This window comes from Helobdella robusta (genome assembly GCF_000326865.2).
Source record: "Helobdella robusta unplaced genomic scaffold HELROscaffold_27, whole genome shotgun sequence".
Taxonomy (NCBI): Eukaryota; Metazoa; Annelida; class Clitellata; order Rhynchobdellida; family Glossiphoniidae; genus Helobdella; species Helobdella robusta.
In genome coordinates this window covers 643,772-661,541 of record NW_008704392.1, presented here as the reverse complement: position 1 = coordinate 661,541, position 17,770 = coordinate 643,772, and the positions used below count along the sequence as shown (strand labels likewise).

General features: G+C 31.4%; 4 protein-coding genes across 4 annotated transcripts; 1 reads left to right on the top strand and 3 right to left on the bottom strand.

Annotated features, from left to right (window-relative positions):
* Positions 1-2,221: 2,221 nt before the first annotated feature.
* HELRODRAFT_80463 (hypothetical protein) lies at positions 2,222-6,406 on the bottom strand (the record flags this gene model as incomplete). Its single annotated transcript, XM_009020228.1, has 13 exons — positions 2,222-2,361; positions 2,521-2,621; positions 2,699-2,775; positions 3,203-3,307; positions 3,413-3,487; positions 3,900-4,014; positions 4,499-4,618; positions 5,075-5,178; positions 5,320-5,365; positions 5,544-5,639; positions 5,754-5,906; positions 6,056-6,106; positions 6,342-6,406. 13 exons carry the CDS (start codon positions 6,404-6,406, stop codon positions 2,222-2,224), a joined length of 1,248 nt encoding a protein of 415 aa, XP_009018476.1.
* A 930-nt stretch (positions 6,407-7,336) lies between these two features.
* On the top strand, positions 7,337-9,859 carry HELRODRAFT_173613 (hypothetical protein; the record flags this gene model as incomplete). The annotated part of the gene is made up of 3 exons (XM_009020227.1): positions 7,337-7,367; positions 8,178-8,667; positions 9,724-9,859. The coding sequence occupies 3 exons, from the start codon at positions 7,337-7,339 to the stop codon at positions 9,857-9,859; spliced, it is 657 nt and encodes a 218-aa protein (XP_009018475.1).
* Positions 9,860-10,246: 387 nt separating this feature from the next.
* HELRODRAFT_173612 (hypothetical protein) lies at positions 10,247-12,193 on the bottom strand (the record flags this gene model as incomplete). The annotated part of the gene is made up of 4 exons (XM_009020226.1): positions 10,247-10,270; positions 10,788-11,062; positions 11,363-11,604; positions 12,072-12,193. 4 exons carry the CDS (start codon positions 12,191-12,193, stop codon positions 10,247-10,249), a joined length of 663 nt encoding a protein of 220 aa, XP_009018474.1.
* A 1,586-nt stretch (positions 12,194-13,779) lies between these two features.
* Positions 13,780-16,087, bottom strand: HELRODRAFT_173611 (hypothetical protein; the record flags this gene model as incomplete). The annotated part of the gene is made up of 3 exons (XM_009020225.1): positions 13,780-14,130; positions 15,584-15,778; positions 15,839-16,087. 3 exons carry the CDS (start codon positions 16,085-16,087, stop codon positions 13,780-13,782), a joined length of 795 nt encoding a protein of 264 aa, XP_009018473.1.
* Positions 16,088-17,770: the final 1,683 nt, after the last annotated feature.

Here is a 17,770-nt window from a genome sequence, read left to right as displayed (position 1 = left end):
CCACGCCACTTTTCTATGCCCCACCAGCCAGAATTAAAGTACTCTGCATGAGTTTGAAACACACCGGCCCAGGAATATGGGAGACGATTCCACAAGAAATTAAAGATTGTAACACTTTGCATCTTTTTAAAAATAAACTGAAAAATTTTTTAATTACGAAAAGTTCTGTTTTTCAAGGATAATAATGTATATGTATATATATGTATATAAGTGTGTACATATTTCATTAACATTGATACATTTTCTCCTATTGACAATTTTATTTTATCATTGAGAAGCAATTTTGAACTGCACGGTGGCCGAGCCCACAAGAATTAATTTTCTTTTTTTGGTCTCCGAATCATTCATGCTTTTGTTTTGTTTGATTGAATAAAAGTGATTTGATTTGATTTGATTTGATACATACATACATACATACATACATACATACATACATACATACATACATACATACATACATACATACATACATACATACATACATACATACATACATACATACATACATACATACATACATACATACATACATACATACATACATACATACATACATACATACATACATACATACATACATACATACATACATACATACATACATACATACATACATACATACATAAATATATACATACATACATACATACATACACACATACATACATAGGTGTTGTTGGTTGTTCAGTGTAGAGCTTTTTGAAAGATTTTGGTTTGGCAGGTAGAAGACAATTGATCGAGTTGCATGAAAAACATAGAACATACAGCTGAACAAGCGTCTTACTGGGCATGGTTAAAAAGGAAGAAAAAGGAATGCGGGTTTAAAAAGTTACCAGACGAGCTTGTGGCACGTAAGGCTTCCGACTACTCAACACTCCCAGATTCGGCTCTGCGTGTTACTTGGCTCGTCGATATAACTCACATCGTGATATGGTTATAAGTGAACTGTCTGGCACGCCTTCACAATTCTTCAGTATGAAAGGAGGTGATTTCAAAGCGAGGCAGATTGTTTGTTCAGCAAGAGACATCCAACTGATCTCTGCATGTGGCCCTGTTTCTCGAGAGTGTCAGCAAGTTAAAGGGCCGAAACACTCCATGATGGAATCTCTTCCTCTGAAGACCCTCGCTGAACGCTCGTTGTGTTCGAGTTTCTTCACACACACACTACACACACATACGCAAACATACACACACGCACATACATACATACATACATACACACACACATACAATAATACTAATTTGAATAATTAATTTTTTTATTTTTTTATTTTTTATTTAAATTTATTAAAACACGCTCAATTTTTCAAAAATATAATTTTATTTTTGTAAAATGACTTTTTTTTACTGTAGAAACAAACTTAGACATACTCACACATATACAATTATGCATAGATACATGCATTTAAACTTTCTTATTTAAAAACCAATAATTTGTATACAAACAATTTCTTTATTATTTATCTCGATATTATTACTACAATTATTATTCTTATTATTATTATATTAATTGTGATTAAACTTTTTAAAAAATTGATATAATTGAAACAAATGAAGAATGACAATAAAAATGGGTTAACTAAAAAATTTTTTGCAATTATCATCATCCTCATACTCATTATTAGTAACATCTTTATCATTATTATTACTAATACTACTATTTATTATTATTATTGTTGTTGTTGTTGTTATTGTTGTTGTTGAAAGTTTATGTTGGGTATAGAAGCGGGAATCAAGAAATTTATTCCAGGCAACTCTTTACCTTGAATGAGTGAGCGAATGAATGAATGAATGAAAGAATGAATGAATGAATGAATGAACGAATGAACGAATGAAAGAATGAATGAATGAATGAATGAATGAATGAACGAACGAACGAACGAACGAATGAATGATTGATTGATTGATTGATTTATTTATTGATTGATTGATTGAATCAACAATTGAATGAATGAATGAATGGATTGATAGCTAGATGTATGAATGATCGAATGACTGAATGAATGAATAGATCAGTAGATGAATGAGTTTAGAAATATTGTCGTCAATATTCAACAAAATCGATCAATCATATTCAAATTAAACAATCAATTAATTTTTCAAATTTATTTATTCATTCAATCAATCAATCCATCAACCAACTATCTAACCAATCAACTAACTAATCAACCAAATAGCCAATCAACCAAATAGCCAATCAACCATCCAATCAACCAACCTATCAACCAACTATCCGACCAACTAACCAACCAACCAGCCAACCTTCCAGCAGCAGCATTCCAGCTTCCGATCCCAGGCTGACGTGTGTGAACTTGTGGAAGGCTTTGAACTTTTCGATGCATTTTATTGTATCCTTTCCACCTGTTTTGAATGAATGAACGAACTAACGAACGAACGAATGAATAAATGAATGAATGAACGAACGAACGAACGAACGAACGAACGAATGAATGAATGAATATATGAATGAATGAATGAATGAATGAACAAATGATTAAATGAAAGAATGAGAAAACGAACAGGCAACAGTTGTAGTCCCTTTCTTAGTGGCGATGGAAATCCAGGAGATCAATCCTTCAGTTCCTTTCGAGAAAACTTCCCACTCAAACATTCCCGGATAACTGATTGGCCAATCATAATTATAATTAATAATATCATTATTATAATTATAAATATCATAATTATAATTATATAGAACCCCGTCCAGAGCAGGGTTTTGGATTTCATAATACTCTGCGATATCTTCTTTAGGCTGTCTGCCCCAATGTCCAGGCCCTAAGTTGTTGTTATTGTTGTTATTATTATTATTCATATTACTATTATAAATGTTTATTTATTCATTTTATCATTCATTTTATCAATCAATCCATTTGTTTATCTGTCTGTCACTCTGCGGGAGGGCGGTGAGGTTGAATAAATGAATGGATGTTTTATAGAATTTATCAATTGCTCAGTCGATCTATTTTTTATGGATAAATGGATAGACGAGTTAATTGATGGATAGATTGATAGATAGTAGAATGAATGAATGAATGAATGAATGAATGAATGAATGAATGAATGAATGAATGAATGAATGAATAAGCGAATTATAGCATGGATCAAACTATGAAACAATCAGTCATTCGTTGATTGATTGATTGATTAATTGATTGATTCATTGATTGATTCATTCATTCATTCACTCAATCCATGAACCAACAATATTGTCTCCCTTGATTCCGTCTTTAATTTTAGCCTTCCCCATTGTGGCCTTTTCATCAAGCTTGTCGCCAGTTACAAAATCAACCGGTAGGATTAAGTTAACCTGATTGGTTGGTTGAGTGGTTAAAGAAACAATTAGTTAATCAATCAATCAACCAATCAATCAGTCAGTCAATCATTCATTCAACCAACCAACCAAACAACTAACCCTATAAAACTTGGCCTTCTCAATGATTCGCGGAACTAGTTTAGCACCATCTTCATCAAAGTTTGACTTACCGATCTTACAAATATTATAATTATTCAAAATTGATTAACTAATAAAAAGCTTCAAAACTGAGTAGCGTAATGGTTAAAGTGTCTGGCGTTTGAGTTGCTATTACCGGGTTCGAATTTAATTCTCGACTATCCCAAGCAGAAAGTGTGTATACATTGTTTAAAGCGTTTAAATTGACGAAAATATACCAGTTCCATGCAAAAGCTATCCATCTACCGGCATAATAAAAACATTAACAATTTTAAAAAATGAAATCATGGTGGAAAGAGATTTTAATGGCTAGTGGTAGTTTTTTGACCGTTTTTGCTGTTGACATTTCAAAGAGAATTTATAGTAAGAATAATAAAATTATTATTGACATTTGTAATTATTACTAATTATTATAATAATAATTATAATAATTATTATTATTATTTACTTCCATCTTGTTGGTTGCCTTCAGGAAAGTGTAGGCGAGGTCACCGACGAAGATGAGGTCAGTGATCCTCTCCAGCAGGTGCTCGATTATCAGCATCTTGTCCACCATTTTCGAGCTTTTTTTCAAAAATTTCACTTATTTCTCGTGATATTAGTTTAAAATCACTTCAATTAAGTCATAAGCCTAACTCTAATTATAATAATATTAATTAAGTCATTTCATTTTTTTAAAGTGTTTTTATATCTTCTAATTAAATGGATTTTGATGGGTTTTTATCAGTAATTTTAGGAAAATGAAGTGAGATAAGTTTGTGGAAGACAGCCTCCAAAATATAATTACAGTGAATAATAATAAACAGTTAATTGTTTAAATATTTAAAATATAAAAACCTCGCGAACACATACTAAGAACTAACACAACGTAGCTCTGAGCACGTTCCACACTTCAATTAAACATAGTACATTTAATAAGTTATAATTAATAGTTTATATATATATATTATTATATATGTGATTATTATTATTATCATAAATATCATTATGATTATTATTATTGTTATTATTATTATTATTATAGTTATGACGTCACAAAGTACCTACCCCCCTAAAATAACAGCGAAGGGCGTTAAGGGTTTTTCGAGAAGTTTGGCGAAGGAGTCTATCTCTTTCTTCATGAGGAGCCCAGCCACTTTAATTTCATTTGAGAGCTGGTTGATTGAACTGTTCGAAAATTGTATTTTTTATTTGATAATTTTTAGAATTGTAGTTAATATTTTTTATTTAACTAATTGATCAATTAACCTATCAATTAACCTATCAATCAATCGACAAATCAACCAGTTTCCCGGCCAACCAGACAACCAACAAATCAATCAATCAACTATTTTACAAACCAACAGTTAATCAACAAACCAATCAATCAGTCAATGAACCAACAAGTCATTTAATCAACAATCCAATCAATTAGTCAACCAGCCAACCAACAAATCATTTAATCAACAAACCAATCAATGAGTCAATCAACCAACCAACAAATCATTCAATCAACAAACCAATCAAATAGTTCATCAACCAACAAATCATTCAATCAACAAATCAATCAATCAGTCAATCAACCAACCAAAAAATCATTCAATCAACAATCCAATCTATCAACCAACCAACCAACCAACCAACCAGTGCCACATGTGGGCCGCACTGAACGCATCATTAACGTAAACATCACCAAGTTTTGACAAACTATCCCTAAAAATCCTCAATGTTGATTCCTCTACGCGGATCTTTCATTGAAATAAAAAAAAATTCAAGTTTAAAAATACTATGTAACTACTGCTGCTGCTGCTGCTGCTACTTCTAAGGTAGCTGCTTTTGTTGCCACTACTGTCGCTACTACTTCTACTACAGCAATAGATAATTATAACCTTTCGGCCGTCTTCGTCAACTTTCCCTTCCTCCTCTATGTGGAATCTGAAAGATAAAACTACAATTATGTTATGTAGGATGTAATAAAGTACGATCAAACGAATGAACAGACGAACTAACTAACGAACAGATATAAAAACGAACAAACAAACGAACAAACGAACGAACGAATAAACGAACGAACGAAAGAATGAGTGACAGTCCGACAAAACAACAAACCAACCCTAAATTTTCGAGCAATATGATGGAGCCTGGCACTGGATTATTGCAAACATCATCAACATTTGGACCGATACATTCATGCACGAAAATAATTTCTCTTAAATAAAAATAATCAAAATAAAAATTATTTTTTATAAAATATGTTTATTGACTATACACATACACAACACAGTCAAACGCACGTACACAAAGACAACCCAAAAACACAGACCTATCTAACAATTTTTGTAGCTCATCAGCTACCGGCTTTACTGACAATTTCTCTAATTTCTGGCCGTGAGGTTTCCCAAGGTGAGTTATCATTATGATGGCTTTAACGTTTTTGCTCATGAGAAACTTTATAGTGTGTAGTGAGGCTAAGATTCTGTGATGATGACGAAGATGATGGTGATGATCGTAATGATGTGAAAATTGGTTTTGGTCGTCTTGATGGCATAGAGTGCCTGTGTGTGTGTGCTTGCATATTTGTGTGTGTAGATGTTTGCGTGTGTGTGCGTGTATGTGTGTTTGAACCTGTGGTTGTCAAGAATCTTTCCATCTTCTATCGCCACATCCAGCTCGGCTCTGTTTTTTAATTGTGAGAATTTGAAACCGTAACGATATTATCAAATTTTCGCATAATGTTCTGGATTGGATATTATCGAAATAATAACGGTATCTAATGAAATTTTGTTAAACATTTATTTTCTTAATTTATTCTAAAAGTATCGTTTCGATGCGATCCGATACGGTACGATGCCCTATTGTATTTGCTTCAGTACAAAATTAAAAAGACTAGAATGAAATAATTTTTTTTAACAACCTCACTAGGATTTTTTTATTCGTCAGTTCTATATCTTCGATGGTTTTTCTTCTGAGAGACATAATTTTTATTTGTTTGTATCTCTGTCTGTCTGGCTATCTATCTGCCTCTTTCAATGTATGTCTGTCTGTCTGTATGTCTGTCTGTCTAGCTATCTGTCTGTCTATCCGTTTGTCCATCCGTCCGTCTGTTTTTAGTTTTATGATTGGTTGGATGGTTGATGGATTGATAAATAGATAGAGATTAGTCGATTGATTGATAGATAGATTGATTGATTAACGAATAGTATGGTTGATTGATTGGTTTAGGTTGACTAAAACGTTTTTGTAATCAAAACCTCTCGGAATATTTTTTGTAGCTAAAATAAAATCATTGTTTACTGTCTAAATGTTTATATTTACTTATGTGACGTGCAGAGAATTAATTTTTTTTATAAAAATGAAAATTTTTCAACTTTTGAAATTTTTACTTTTGAGTTTTTCCATTATCAAACACACGTTCCATTGTTCGTAGTGTTCATTCATCTTCTTTCCAAGATTCAACCATGTTGGTAGAGCTGTTGGTGGCGCGGCTCGAGGTTTCGGAAAAAGAAAATAACTTGAAACCGACCTTTAGGAGAAGGCCTGCACAAAACATAAATACTCGAAACCAATCACTCGCTCGTGAAGAGTCAGCTGTAGTAGCCCTACAGGAAAAATTTCAACCATTGGCTTGAAGAAGCTAGCGGAAAAATTTGACAACTTGAAATCAATTAATAGCTTGATAATATAGAAACTTGAAGCCAATTCCTCAAAGAGAGCTCGAGTGGAAGTTTGAAAATAATAAATTGTTCATGGAAAATTCGCGAAAATTATAAATCTTGAAGTTTAATTAAATTCATGCGAATATGAATGATAACAGTTGAAATGCTATAGCGAAATATCAAAAAGTTTAAAAAAGTTTGGGAACAATTATTTACAATTTGTGAAATTTTTATAATCACCATTTTCCAAATGGTAATTGCTATTTTAAGGATTGCTGCCAGTTAGAGAAAGCTGTTAGTCAGAAGCAGAACAATAACACTAAATGACGACACGTAGCAGCAAAGATTTAGATTTCAAACGTACACACACACATACACGCACAAACACATCAAAACTTACACAAACATACACACACAAACATATAAAAGCCCACACACACACTCAGAAAAACAAACACACACACAAACACATGCATACACAGATAAATAAATATTCGTTGCCAAAATCCGAAGCAAGACAATGGCAGCCAAAGCTATATCTGAAAAAGCTAAACAATTTGAAATAATGACTTTATATTTAGCTGTTTTATAAAAATTAATAAAACAGAAATGTTTAAATCAATTTTTATAAAAATAATAAAATTGTTGATACTACTCCTTTTAGTTCGTTCTGTATCACATTTTGTGTACCAAGTAAGACATTAGAAATCTTAATAAAAAGGTCTAACAAATTTAATTTTTGTCGTAGAATTTATTACGAGGGCCGAAGATACCTCTACGTCCTGACAGAACAACAATTGTCACAGCCTATTTTATCTTGAAAACATTTCAAAAAGGTTCTGGAGTCTAACGTTCTTACAGCACATACAAAAGATGGTGCTCCAGTTTTGCTCTTCTCAAAAACCCGCTAATAGTTTATTTAGAGAGAAACAGCTCATTTCTTGAAATTTTTAAAAATGTTCGATCAAATAACTCGAGTAATACTAAAATAGTTGAGGTGGAAAAGAGGAAATTATGGTGCTTTCAACTGCTTCCAAACATCACAAAAATATTTTCCAGATCCGACTATCCCAAACATTCACCAAACACAGTCGTTCCGGAATATCCAGCTATTCCGCATTGCAAATACGAACTTATGAAGATGTCGATATTAGATAATCCGTTCAACACTGAATATTTTGCTTGGCTGGATGTTGGTCTCTTTCGAGATTTGACCGACTACCCATTTTACTATTCAATCCTCGGTATCAACCATTTTTTTCTTCGAAATTTTTCAATAAATTTGTTGGAGGATTTTAAAGATTCAGAAGTAGGATACACAGAAGTGTACGAACTGCAAAGGAACGTGGATGCTTGCGATGTTATAGAGCAAAATATCGTCTGGGTGTGTGGTGCTTACTTCGTTGAGCATTCAAAAGTTCTTTTAAAATGGATTGGTGAATACATGAATGGAGTTGAAATGATGATCAGAAAACACGATTGTACAGGCACTGATCAGCAAGTTATCAATTGGTTGTTCAGTAATAAGAAGAAATTGAACATAACAACCAACATTCAAACGTACACCAACGCTGGAGGAAGGTTTGATCGCTGGTTTTATTTAGCATACATCAGTAGAAACTTTGAAACATGATCAGTATTTATAATTGTAGTTACATGAGGAACATTTTTTTAAATAAACCGGTTTTACAAAAAACAGTTAAATGTGTGAACATATGTACGTTTCTTTTATTTAAATTTGTTCGAAAATAACATTTCAGTAAAGTAAGTAAAATTGCTTCTAGATTATTATGAATAACTTTAGTAAAATTTTTCTTGTCAATAGCTTGACAACCCATTAGTTTCTCTTATTGGTATAATTTGTGTTCTAGCCATAGATACTAAACCGTTAAAAGATCTGAAAATGAACTAGTTAACTTATTTTTAGCTTTTTAATTTTTTTACTAGCTTTTTTTGAATATTTCTTGAAATTTTTATTTCAAATATTAAAATTTTAATTGTTATTCAATGTGGTAATCAGTTACTTTTATTTGTTATAATTTAAAAAAATAAAATCGACATTATCGAAAATAATTAGTGAGTTTTTTTGCATATCCCTGCTTTGACTCAAAAGAAAGTATTGTATATTGGTAAATAGGTCTCCCCTTGCCTAAAAACAATATAAATTAAAACAAAAAGATTTGTTTAAATCATCTCAACAAGGATGGCTGTGTAAGAATTGCTTGTCCCTTATTACCGTATTTATATTAATTTCACATATTTTGCTTGCTTGGTTGGCTGTTACTATAATTTAATGAATTTCTCGATAACTTCCCACTGTCCGATTGAGCTGAAATTTTCCATATTAGTTCATTCCCGGTGACAGTACGTTAATTTATTAACAGACTAAATTAAATTAATGAATAAATTTGAAAAAAAGAACATAAAAAGAACGCTGGGAGCAGAGATAGGTAGGTTCCAACAAAAAGTAGTTGACTAATGGTATTTTAACTATTTTAACTCTCTGGTAGATAAGCTGTAGTTTGAACTACTTTTTCGATTAGTTCATGAGTACAAATTAACAATTTTTAAAATAGCAATTAACTTATTATAATTAACTACTTTTTTAACAACTTGAACACGTTTTTACAAAATCAGAGGCTGGTCTGTAAAGCACTACGGTCCCAAATCAGCCTGGCTACAAGAAACCAGAAAGTCAACTTTATCTCTTTCTTTTAAAAAATGGTTAAGGTTTGGTTTTCGGAGTGATTTCAAACCAAATCTGAGGTTCTAGAAAGAATAGTCAAACATTTAAATTGTGTTCTGCGCACATGTTTACATACAACGACAGCGATAGAAACTTTACAGCAATGTGCTCCACATGTAATAAAAAAAAAATTTGGAAAACATCCCTAATTTAAATTCCAATTATTTCAACTTTTTAAACATGTAAATGTAACTAAATTGTAATCATTTAAATAACAGTTTGTACGTGAAAAGACTGTAAAGCATACACCAGACTACAACAACAGTCAAAAACTATCAACTTTAAAGGTTGTAGTTAGTACAGTCTTTGTGGTACGAAAGTTTTATTACAAGGATCGAATAGCTTGCGATTGACAGAGCTGCATCATAAAATATTAAAAAAATCTCGAGTTGACCCAAGCTTTAAAATTATCATTTAGGAGAATGGAGTTTTAACAACCTGATGTTAAAATGATATAATGGTTGATGGCAACTGGTCCTGCATTAAAGTGATAGGGTTAATAAAACAAAACAAAATGAAACAAAACGTTATTCAGTAACATAAAATTCCATTACAGTTTTACACATTATTGTTCACAAAATTGTTGAGTTTTGCTGATAGGGAAGGCCAAACAAATGATGATCATTGACATCTTTTCCATAGTAGTATAATTTTAACAATCGTGATTGACCAAATATGTTAAATTATATAGTTACTGATTGACAACAGCAATTTTTAATTTACTCGACCTGTCATGCTATAGTCCCATTCAGTCGGCATTGTGCCATTTCTCCAGATTTCACGGCAAAGTTGTAGTAACGTTTGGATACCTGCAGTACCAGATGCTTTGATAATGTCATTTGTGAGTCCAGATGTTTTATGGTCATCCACAGACTTTGATTTTTGTCATTTGTTTAGACTTATGTTTTGACAGTTTGACAACCAGGTCTGTCACAAGGAGTCTATGTTGGGGGACACATGACTCGTCAGGTATAACTTTGACATTTTTGAATAGCCTTCTGTATTGTTGCTTGACAGCGAAGAAATCAATTTGCGTGGCTGATGGTCCACTTTTGTATGTTATGAGATGTTCCAACCTCTTTTTAAAATATGTGTTCAGTAAACAAAACCCGTGACTTTCAGCAAACTCAAGGATGCGGTTGCCATCTTCATTCCGTTTTCCATAGCCAAAACCGCCATGTACGTTGTCAAAACCATCTGTTTTCTCTCCAACGTGGCCATTGAGATCGCCTTCAATCAGGATTGTTTCAGATTTTGGTATTGTTGAGATGGTGTCAGAGAATGCAGCCTAGAAGTCAATTTTCATCTCTTCTGATTCGCCTGTCTGTGGTGCGTATGCAGAAAAAATAATCATTGTTTGCTCTTCTATGCGAAGCTTGATCCACATGAGACGTGAATTAATCCTTTTAATATCCAGTACTTCTTGGGCTAGCGGTTCTCTGACAAAAATTTCAACATCATTTTTGGCCGTCTTTTGACCATTCCAGAATAGTTTATATTTTTCTTTGTCTTAGTTGACAAGACAGACACCATTCGATTTCCATCGGGCTTCCTGAAGGCAGCAGATGTCAATCCTTCTACGCTCGAGCATTTCTGCGATTTTCATGCTGCGGCCAGTCAGTGATCCAACATTGAGCGTTCCAAGTCTAAGAACCATAGAGGGGTCATTTTGAATTTTTCTGCAACTTCCCTCTGCTATTGCATACTTCCTAGGGATTCTTGGCACCCCTTGACCACTTAAAACCTGCTGGGGACTAGGGGCCGTTGTTTTTCTTTGTGATGGCATAAGAGTAATTTGGGGAAAAGTTTTTACATCCAGACACCCATCCTGACGACAGCCACCAGTTATAAGCGGTGGGCCTAGCCTTTTGCTCAAAAGCACGCAAGGCAGCGTGGATGCAGTTTTATGTCATGCCTAGGACCAAGACCATATGTCCGAAACCATAGATTTACATTATCTGAGATCAAAAAAATATCATGATCAATCGAATGCCGAGCTCATGTCAAAAAACGCTAATTTCAACCTATACTTTTTGTGATTTTTAAATTAGATTTATTTTAGTTTTTAAATGATCATTTTATTCCACTCATCTCCTTTGGTATAATTACCTATTCTAATAGATAAAGCGGATAGATTTTTGAAAATATTTTTAAAATGCTACATAAATTTATGAAAATAAGTTTATCCACAATTAAACAATTGGTTTCAGACCTGCTCACAATACTGAAACTTCTTTACTTAAAATACACAATGATATCCTTCTCTCTAGTGACAATAGTAATCTTACTCTTCTTCTTGCTCTTGACTTTTCCTCGGCTTTTGATACTGTTGGCCATACTATTCTCTTGAGACTGCTGCATCTTTCTTTTAATATTACTGATTCTTGTCTATCTTGGTTTTCTTCTTATCTCTGTAATCGTTTTTCTTCTGTTGTTCTCAATAATTCTACTTCTAACTCCTCTACTCTTACTTTTGGGGTACCTCAGGGTTCTATCCTTGGCCCTCTTCTATTTATACTCTATACTTCTGAACAACCTCGTATTATTAATAACTTTTCTTTCTCTAGTCAACTATATGCTGATGATTCTTACATTTATACTTCTTTTCCTCCATCTAATCTCAATAGTGTTCTTCATAATCTATCTCTATGTCTTTCTTCAATTATCGCTTGGTCTGACTCTATGTGTCTTAAACTTAATCTTTCTAAGTTTGAATTAATTTGTTTTAATAAATCTAAACACTTTATTACTATTCCCCCTATTATCTTACCTGATTCTAAAACTCTTGATGTCTCTCATAAGTTTCGTAGTCTAGGTTTTATCTTTGATTCTACTATGTCTCTCTCTTCTCAGATTGATAGTGTTGCTAGAAGCACTTACTTTCATCTACGTAGAATAAAAAAACTTTTGCCTTTTCTTGATGATCCTACTCTTCTCCTTCTTGTTACTTCGTTAGTCTTATCTAGGATTGATTATTGTAACTCGCTCTACTATGGTCTTCCTGACTCTATACTCTATCCTTTAAGTAAAGCTTTTAACTCTGCTGCTCGTCTAGTTGCTCGTGCCCCTTTCTTTTCTCATATATCTCCATATCTTGTTCTCTTGCATTGGCTATCTATAAAATATAGAATAATTTTTAAAATTCGCACGTTCATGTTTAAGTCTCAATCTAAATTATTTCCTAAGTATTTTCTCAGATATATTAATTGAACCTAAACGCCCCGGTTTACGATCGTCTTCTTTTTTTCGCTTTTTCTTAACTCGTGTTAAACACTCTTTTGCCAAATCTGCTTTTGCTTTTTCTGGTCTTTTTCTCTGGAACTCTCTACCTACTTCTCTGACTACTTTTCCATCACTTGCGAAGTTCAGAGCGAATCTCAAGACCCATCTGTTTTCAAAATTCATTGAGGAGCGCTGTTGAACATCGCGGAAATAGCGCTTTATAAGCTAATTGATTGATTGAATTGATTCATAATGATTGCTTTAGTGGTTTGAATCAATCAGTATTCAATACAAATGTAAAATTAATTAATGCGGTCTAAATTTTGAAATCACAAAATAATTTAAATATGTTTTTTCTATTTTCTATAATATTGACTGCTAATTTACTCTATAAATATTATCATTTGTATTTTAGCGAAAATCGATATAAATTTTCTAGTGATAACACAAATCATAATTTTTATAATCTTTGTTAAAATTTGATATGGCTAACAATCCTAAAAGAACATATAATACAATTATAGCTAAGTCAATCGAGTTGTTTTTGTTTGAATTATAATAAATCGTAATGACTTCTTAAACAATAAAACTAAGCAAAAGAATATTTTATGTTGTTTCAATAAATGCTAAAAAGACAAGGATTATCAAAAAAAGAAATAAAACAAAATTTCGATAAAACCTTAGTGATTAGTTTGGATAAAAAATCATTAAATCAATTCATTCATTCATTGTTTTACAAAAATATAATCATCAACATATATGAGGTGTTCGTTTATGGTAGCCTTCAGTTGTTTGGTCATGTTATATCCTTTCTTCGCCATTACATCGAGATATTCTTGAGGCTTACCATGCCTATATTCGACAGCCAATGTTTTTATATCAATTTCATTAAACGGAAGTGATTTTAAGATTGGTACTTCATCTCCTTCTACATCCAAACTGAAAAAATCAACATTTTTCACTCCAATAGCAAGAAGTAATGACTGTAGAGGAAAACAAGGAACTTCAAATAAATTTTCATCTGTTTTGTTTAGCTGTACTCTTCCAATTTGATTGTTACTGCCTCTAAAGTAAAGCTAAAAACGCATAAAAATAGTTTGATTCATAGATTATTTTATTCAAATTGTTTAATATCAATTAAACTCCATAATCATGTTTTCCACTCAATTTTAATAAAGAATTTATAAAATTGATAATAAATAAAACTTTGAAGACCATATAGAAATGGGCATTAAAAAATGGGATACAGTTTTCAAAATCCGAAACGAAAGCAATACTATTTTCAAGAAAACGAAATAAATTATTTCCCGGACTGATTTTTCAAAAGAATCTAATAGAGTTTCCATCCCAGAACAAATATCTAAAAATAATCTTTGATTCAAAGCTATATTTCATACCTCATACACAGTCGACAAGAAAGAAATGCCTGAAGGCTCTAAATTTAATTAAAATATTATCTCACTCTAAATCAGAAACATTTAATAACAATTCACCGAGCAAAAGTAAGAGTGATGGTAGACTATGGCGGCCCAGTGTATGGTGGCACCAGAAAATTGTATATGAAAACCCTTGAACCAATAGTAAACGAAGCTTTATGAAGATGCTTGGGAGCATTCAAAACGTCTCTATCAACCAGCCTTTATAACTTAGCATGAGAGATATCACTAAGCCTTAGACACCAAAACCTAGAAATAAATTATCTAAAAGTTAAATCTCAAACAGACAATTTTGCTGACAAATACATAATGGTGAAAAATCAATCAACAAAAGCAAAATCCTTTCTCACAAATGCAACAAGACTAGATAAAAATATTAAAAATGAAAAAAAATCATAGATAAAATAACAAAAATATGGATTACATTTTCATACTTTATAATAATGTTTATTTATTTGACTAATTTATTTATTTAGAAATAACCCAAGCTTAAGCTTGTTGGGTGACATCAAAATCCACGATGGGGTTATAAATTAAATAGAAATTGAACAAAAATAAAATTGAACAATCCTAGTCATTACATATTTGTAGACTAAATGTTCATAATGATTAAACCATGAACAACATCTTACATTTCTAATAATTAGTTTTTAACAACTGCATAAGTTCCGAAATAAATATAAATTGTTAATTGACATTATCTCCAAATTAACAATATAATACGGAGTAATATATCCTTATAGTATAAGGACAATACAAGATAAATATATAATACACCTTGTTCAAGATCTTCACTACTTGGTCGTGAGCTAATTAGAATGCTTCAAATGTGAAATATTTGTTAAAACCAAATTTTAAACGATTTTTTTTGCCTGATTACCAAGTAAAATTTCAACTTACTGAAATATGACTAAGTATTTTTATTGTCAGTTAGTTCAAAGTTTAGTAATTAAGTTAGATGATTTTAAATTATTTTAATATTAATTGTTACAAGTAGAGTGTAGTAAGTAAAGAGTATTGTTAAAGTTTAGCAATTGTTAATAATAATTTAAATTTAACAACCATTCAATAGACCTGTCGAAAAACAACTAACCTTAGAAGCGTAGTTGAATGGACTCAGACATGCATTTATGGCCCAGCTGTTTCTATTTTTGCCAATTATTTGAGTGAAATAATAAGGGTCAGGTTCGACTAACAACCCTGTCCAACCTTTTTCTATTTCCAAATAGAGGGTGTTTGAGGCACATTCTCCGTCTAACGCTCCTGCTTCCACGAAAAATCCATTCCTCTGACGCATTTAAAAATTTCATTTTAATAATTATTATTGTAATAGTTTATATGACAAAACCTTCTTTAAAATGTTATCGATTTCTTCTGCTTGCGGAGTTTTGACAAAATAAATGTGTTTAGAAACTTTATGTCTACTTGGTGGTATAATTATCTTTTTGAGAAATTCAATCAGATCTGGATTTTTTGAATCGGCTTTGTGATCACATAACTCATAAAATTTGTTTTTAATTTCTTCCGGTAAACTCGGAAATCCTAAAATGTGTGGAACTTCTGACAAATGTTTAGAAGATTGTGAACTTTTGCTCATCCTTAAACCAAACATAAAAATGACAAACGCAAATGAAATTACCGCTACTATGCATAATTTTGATGTTTTCTGAAACATCTTTTGAATATAAAAAATAATTTACTTCAAATCATTCATGTAGAATACGTTTAATACCGCCTTTATATTTTGCAAGAAAATATCGTGTTAGTACCGTATTTTAACCGTTTCAACATTTATTGATATTATTATCAATAATTGTTATATATGAATGTAAAATATTATATTATCGGTATGTAGTAAGGAAACTATGAAAATGTAGTCTAGTCTACACAAAAGCTTTGATGCATTGAAGCGTTTAATGAATTTCTTTTTTGCAATGCTTACAATTTAGAAATTAACACAAGTGAAATTATAACAATGTGAAATGCTTGGGTTGACTCGGCTTATGGTATATTATATAAGACATTATTTTTTTCAAACAAACGAACGTAGTATATACTTTTTGCTGAGTAAAACTTATTTCTCTCATTAAAAGTGTGAAATAGTTTGCAAATAAAGATGAAATGTTATTATATTGCTTCGAGAACTTTTCAATACTTACAAAATTTTACAAATGAACCAGTCCAGATTTTTTTGTAAAATAAGCTGAAACCGCAAACATCGTTTTAGATAATTTCAAACGAATGTACTTTTATTTTAAATTTAGGAATTAAGTTTGATTAGGACTGATTTGAATTACACCAACCTGTTCTAATTTAAATTATAGAAAAAAGAGAATAAAATATTTTTGCAATCATTCTCAATATATAGTTACATTTTATAACCTAATTAATTAATGGTAACTAAATAATTTTTATTCAGAATTAGCACATAGCAGCGTAATTGAACTTGCAATTTAGATCAATATATTGTATAGGTAGAGCGTATGTTTCAATTTTCACATGACTGATGTTTCATTAAAACAAGTTTTACAAGTTCACGTAGACCATATGTCCATTAAAACTGATACTGGCGAAAAACAACATAAAAACTTTTAATTATTCATATCATTAATCATAGATGTGAATATCATTGGATATTTTTGACAAAGTCGTTACTTACAATCATTTATTGCATTAAAGCATTCTTCCCATTAAGTGGAAATAATTAATTATTTAAAGTTCTTAGAAATTTTTCCACTATGAATAATTTGTTAAAATTATTAGAATCAGACTAAAATGAATCAGACTGAACAAGATATGAAGATATATGATAAAAGAAAGGGGCACGAGCAACTAGACGAGCAGCAGAGTTATAAAAGCTCTACTTAAAAGATAGAGTGCAGAATTAGGAAGACCATAGTAGAGCGAGTTACACTAATCAATCCTAGATAAGACTAACGAAGTAACAAGAAGGGGAAGAGTAGGATCGTCAAGAAAAGGCTAAAAAAAATTTTATTTTACGTAGATGAAAGTAAGAACTTCTAGCAACACTATTAATCTGAGATGAAAGAGACATACTAGAATCAAAGATAAAGCCTAGACTTTGAAACTAACTTGTGAGAAACATCAAGAGTTTTAGAATTAGGTAAGATAATAGGAGGAATATTAATAGAGTGTTTAGATTTATTAAAAGGAATTAATTCAAATTTAGAAGACCAACCAATAATTGAAGAAAGACATAGAGATAGATTATGAAGAACACTATTGAGATTAGAAGGAGGAAAAGAAGTATATATAAAAG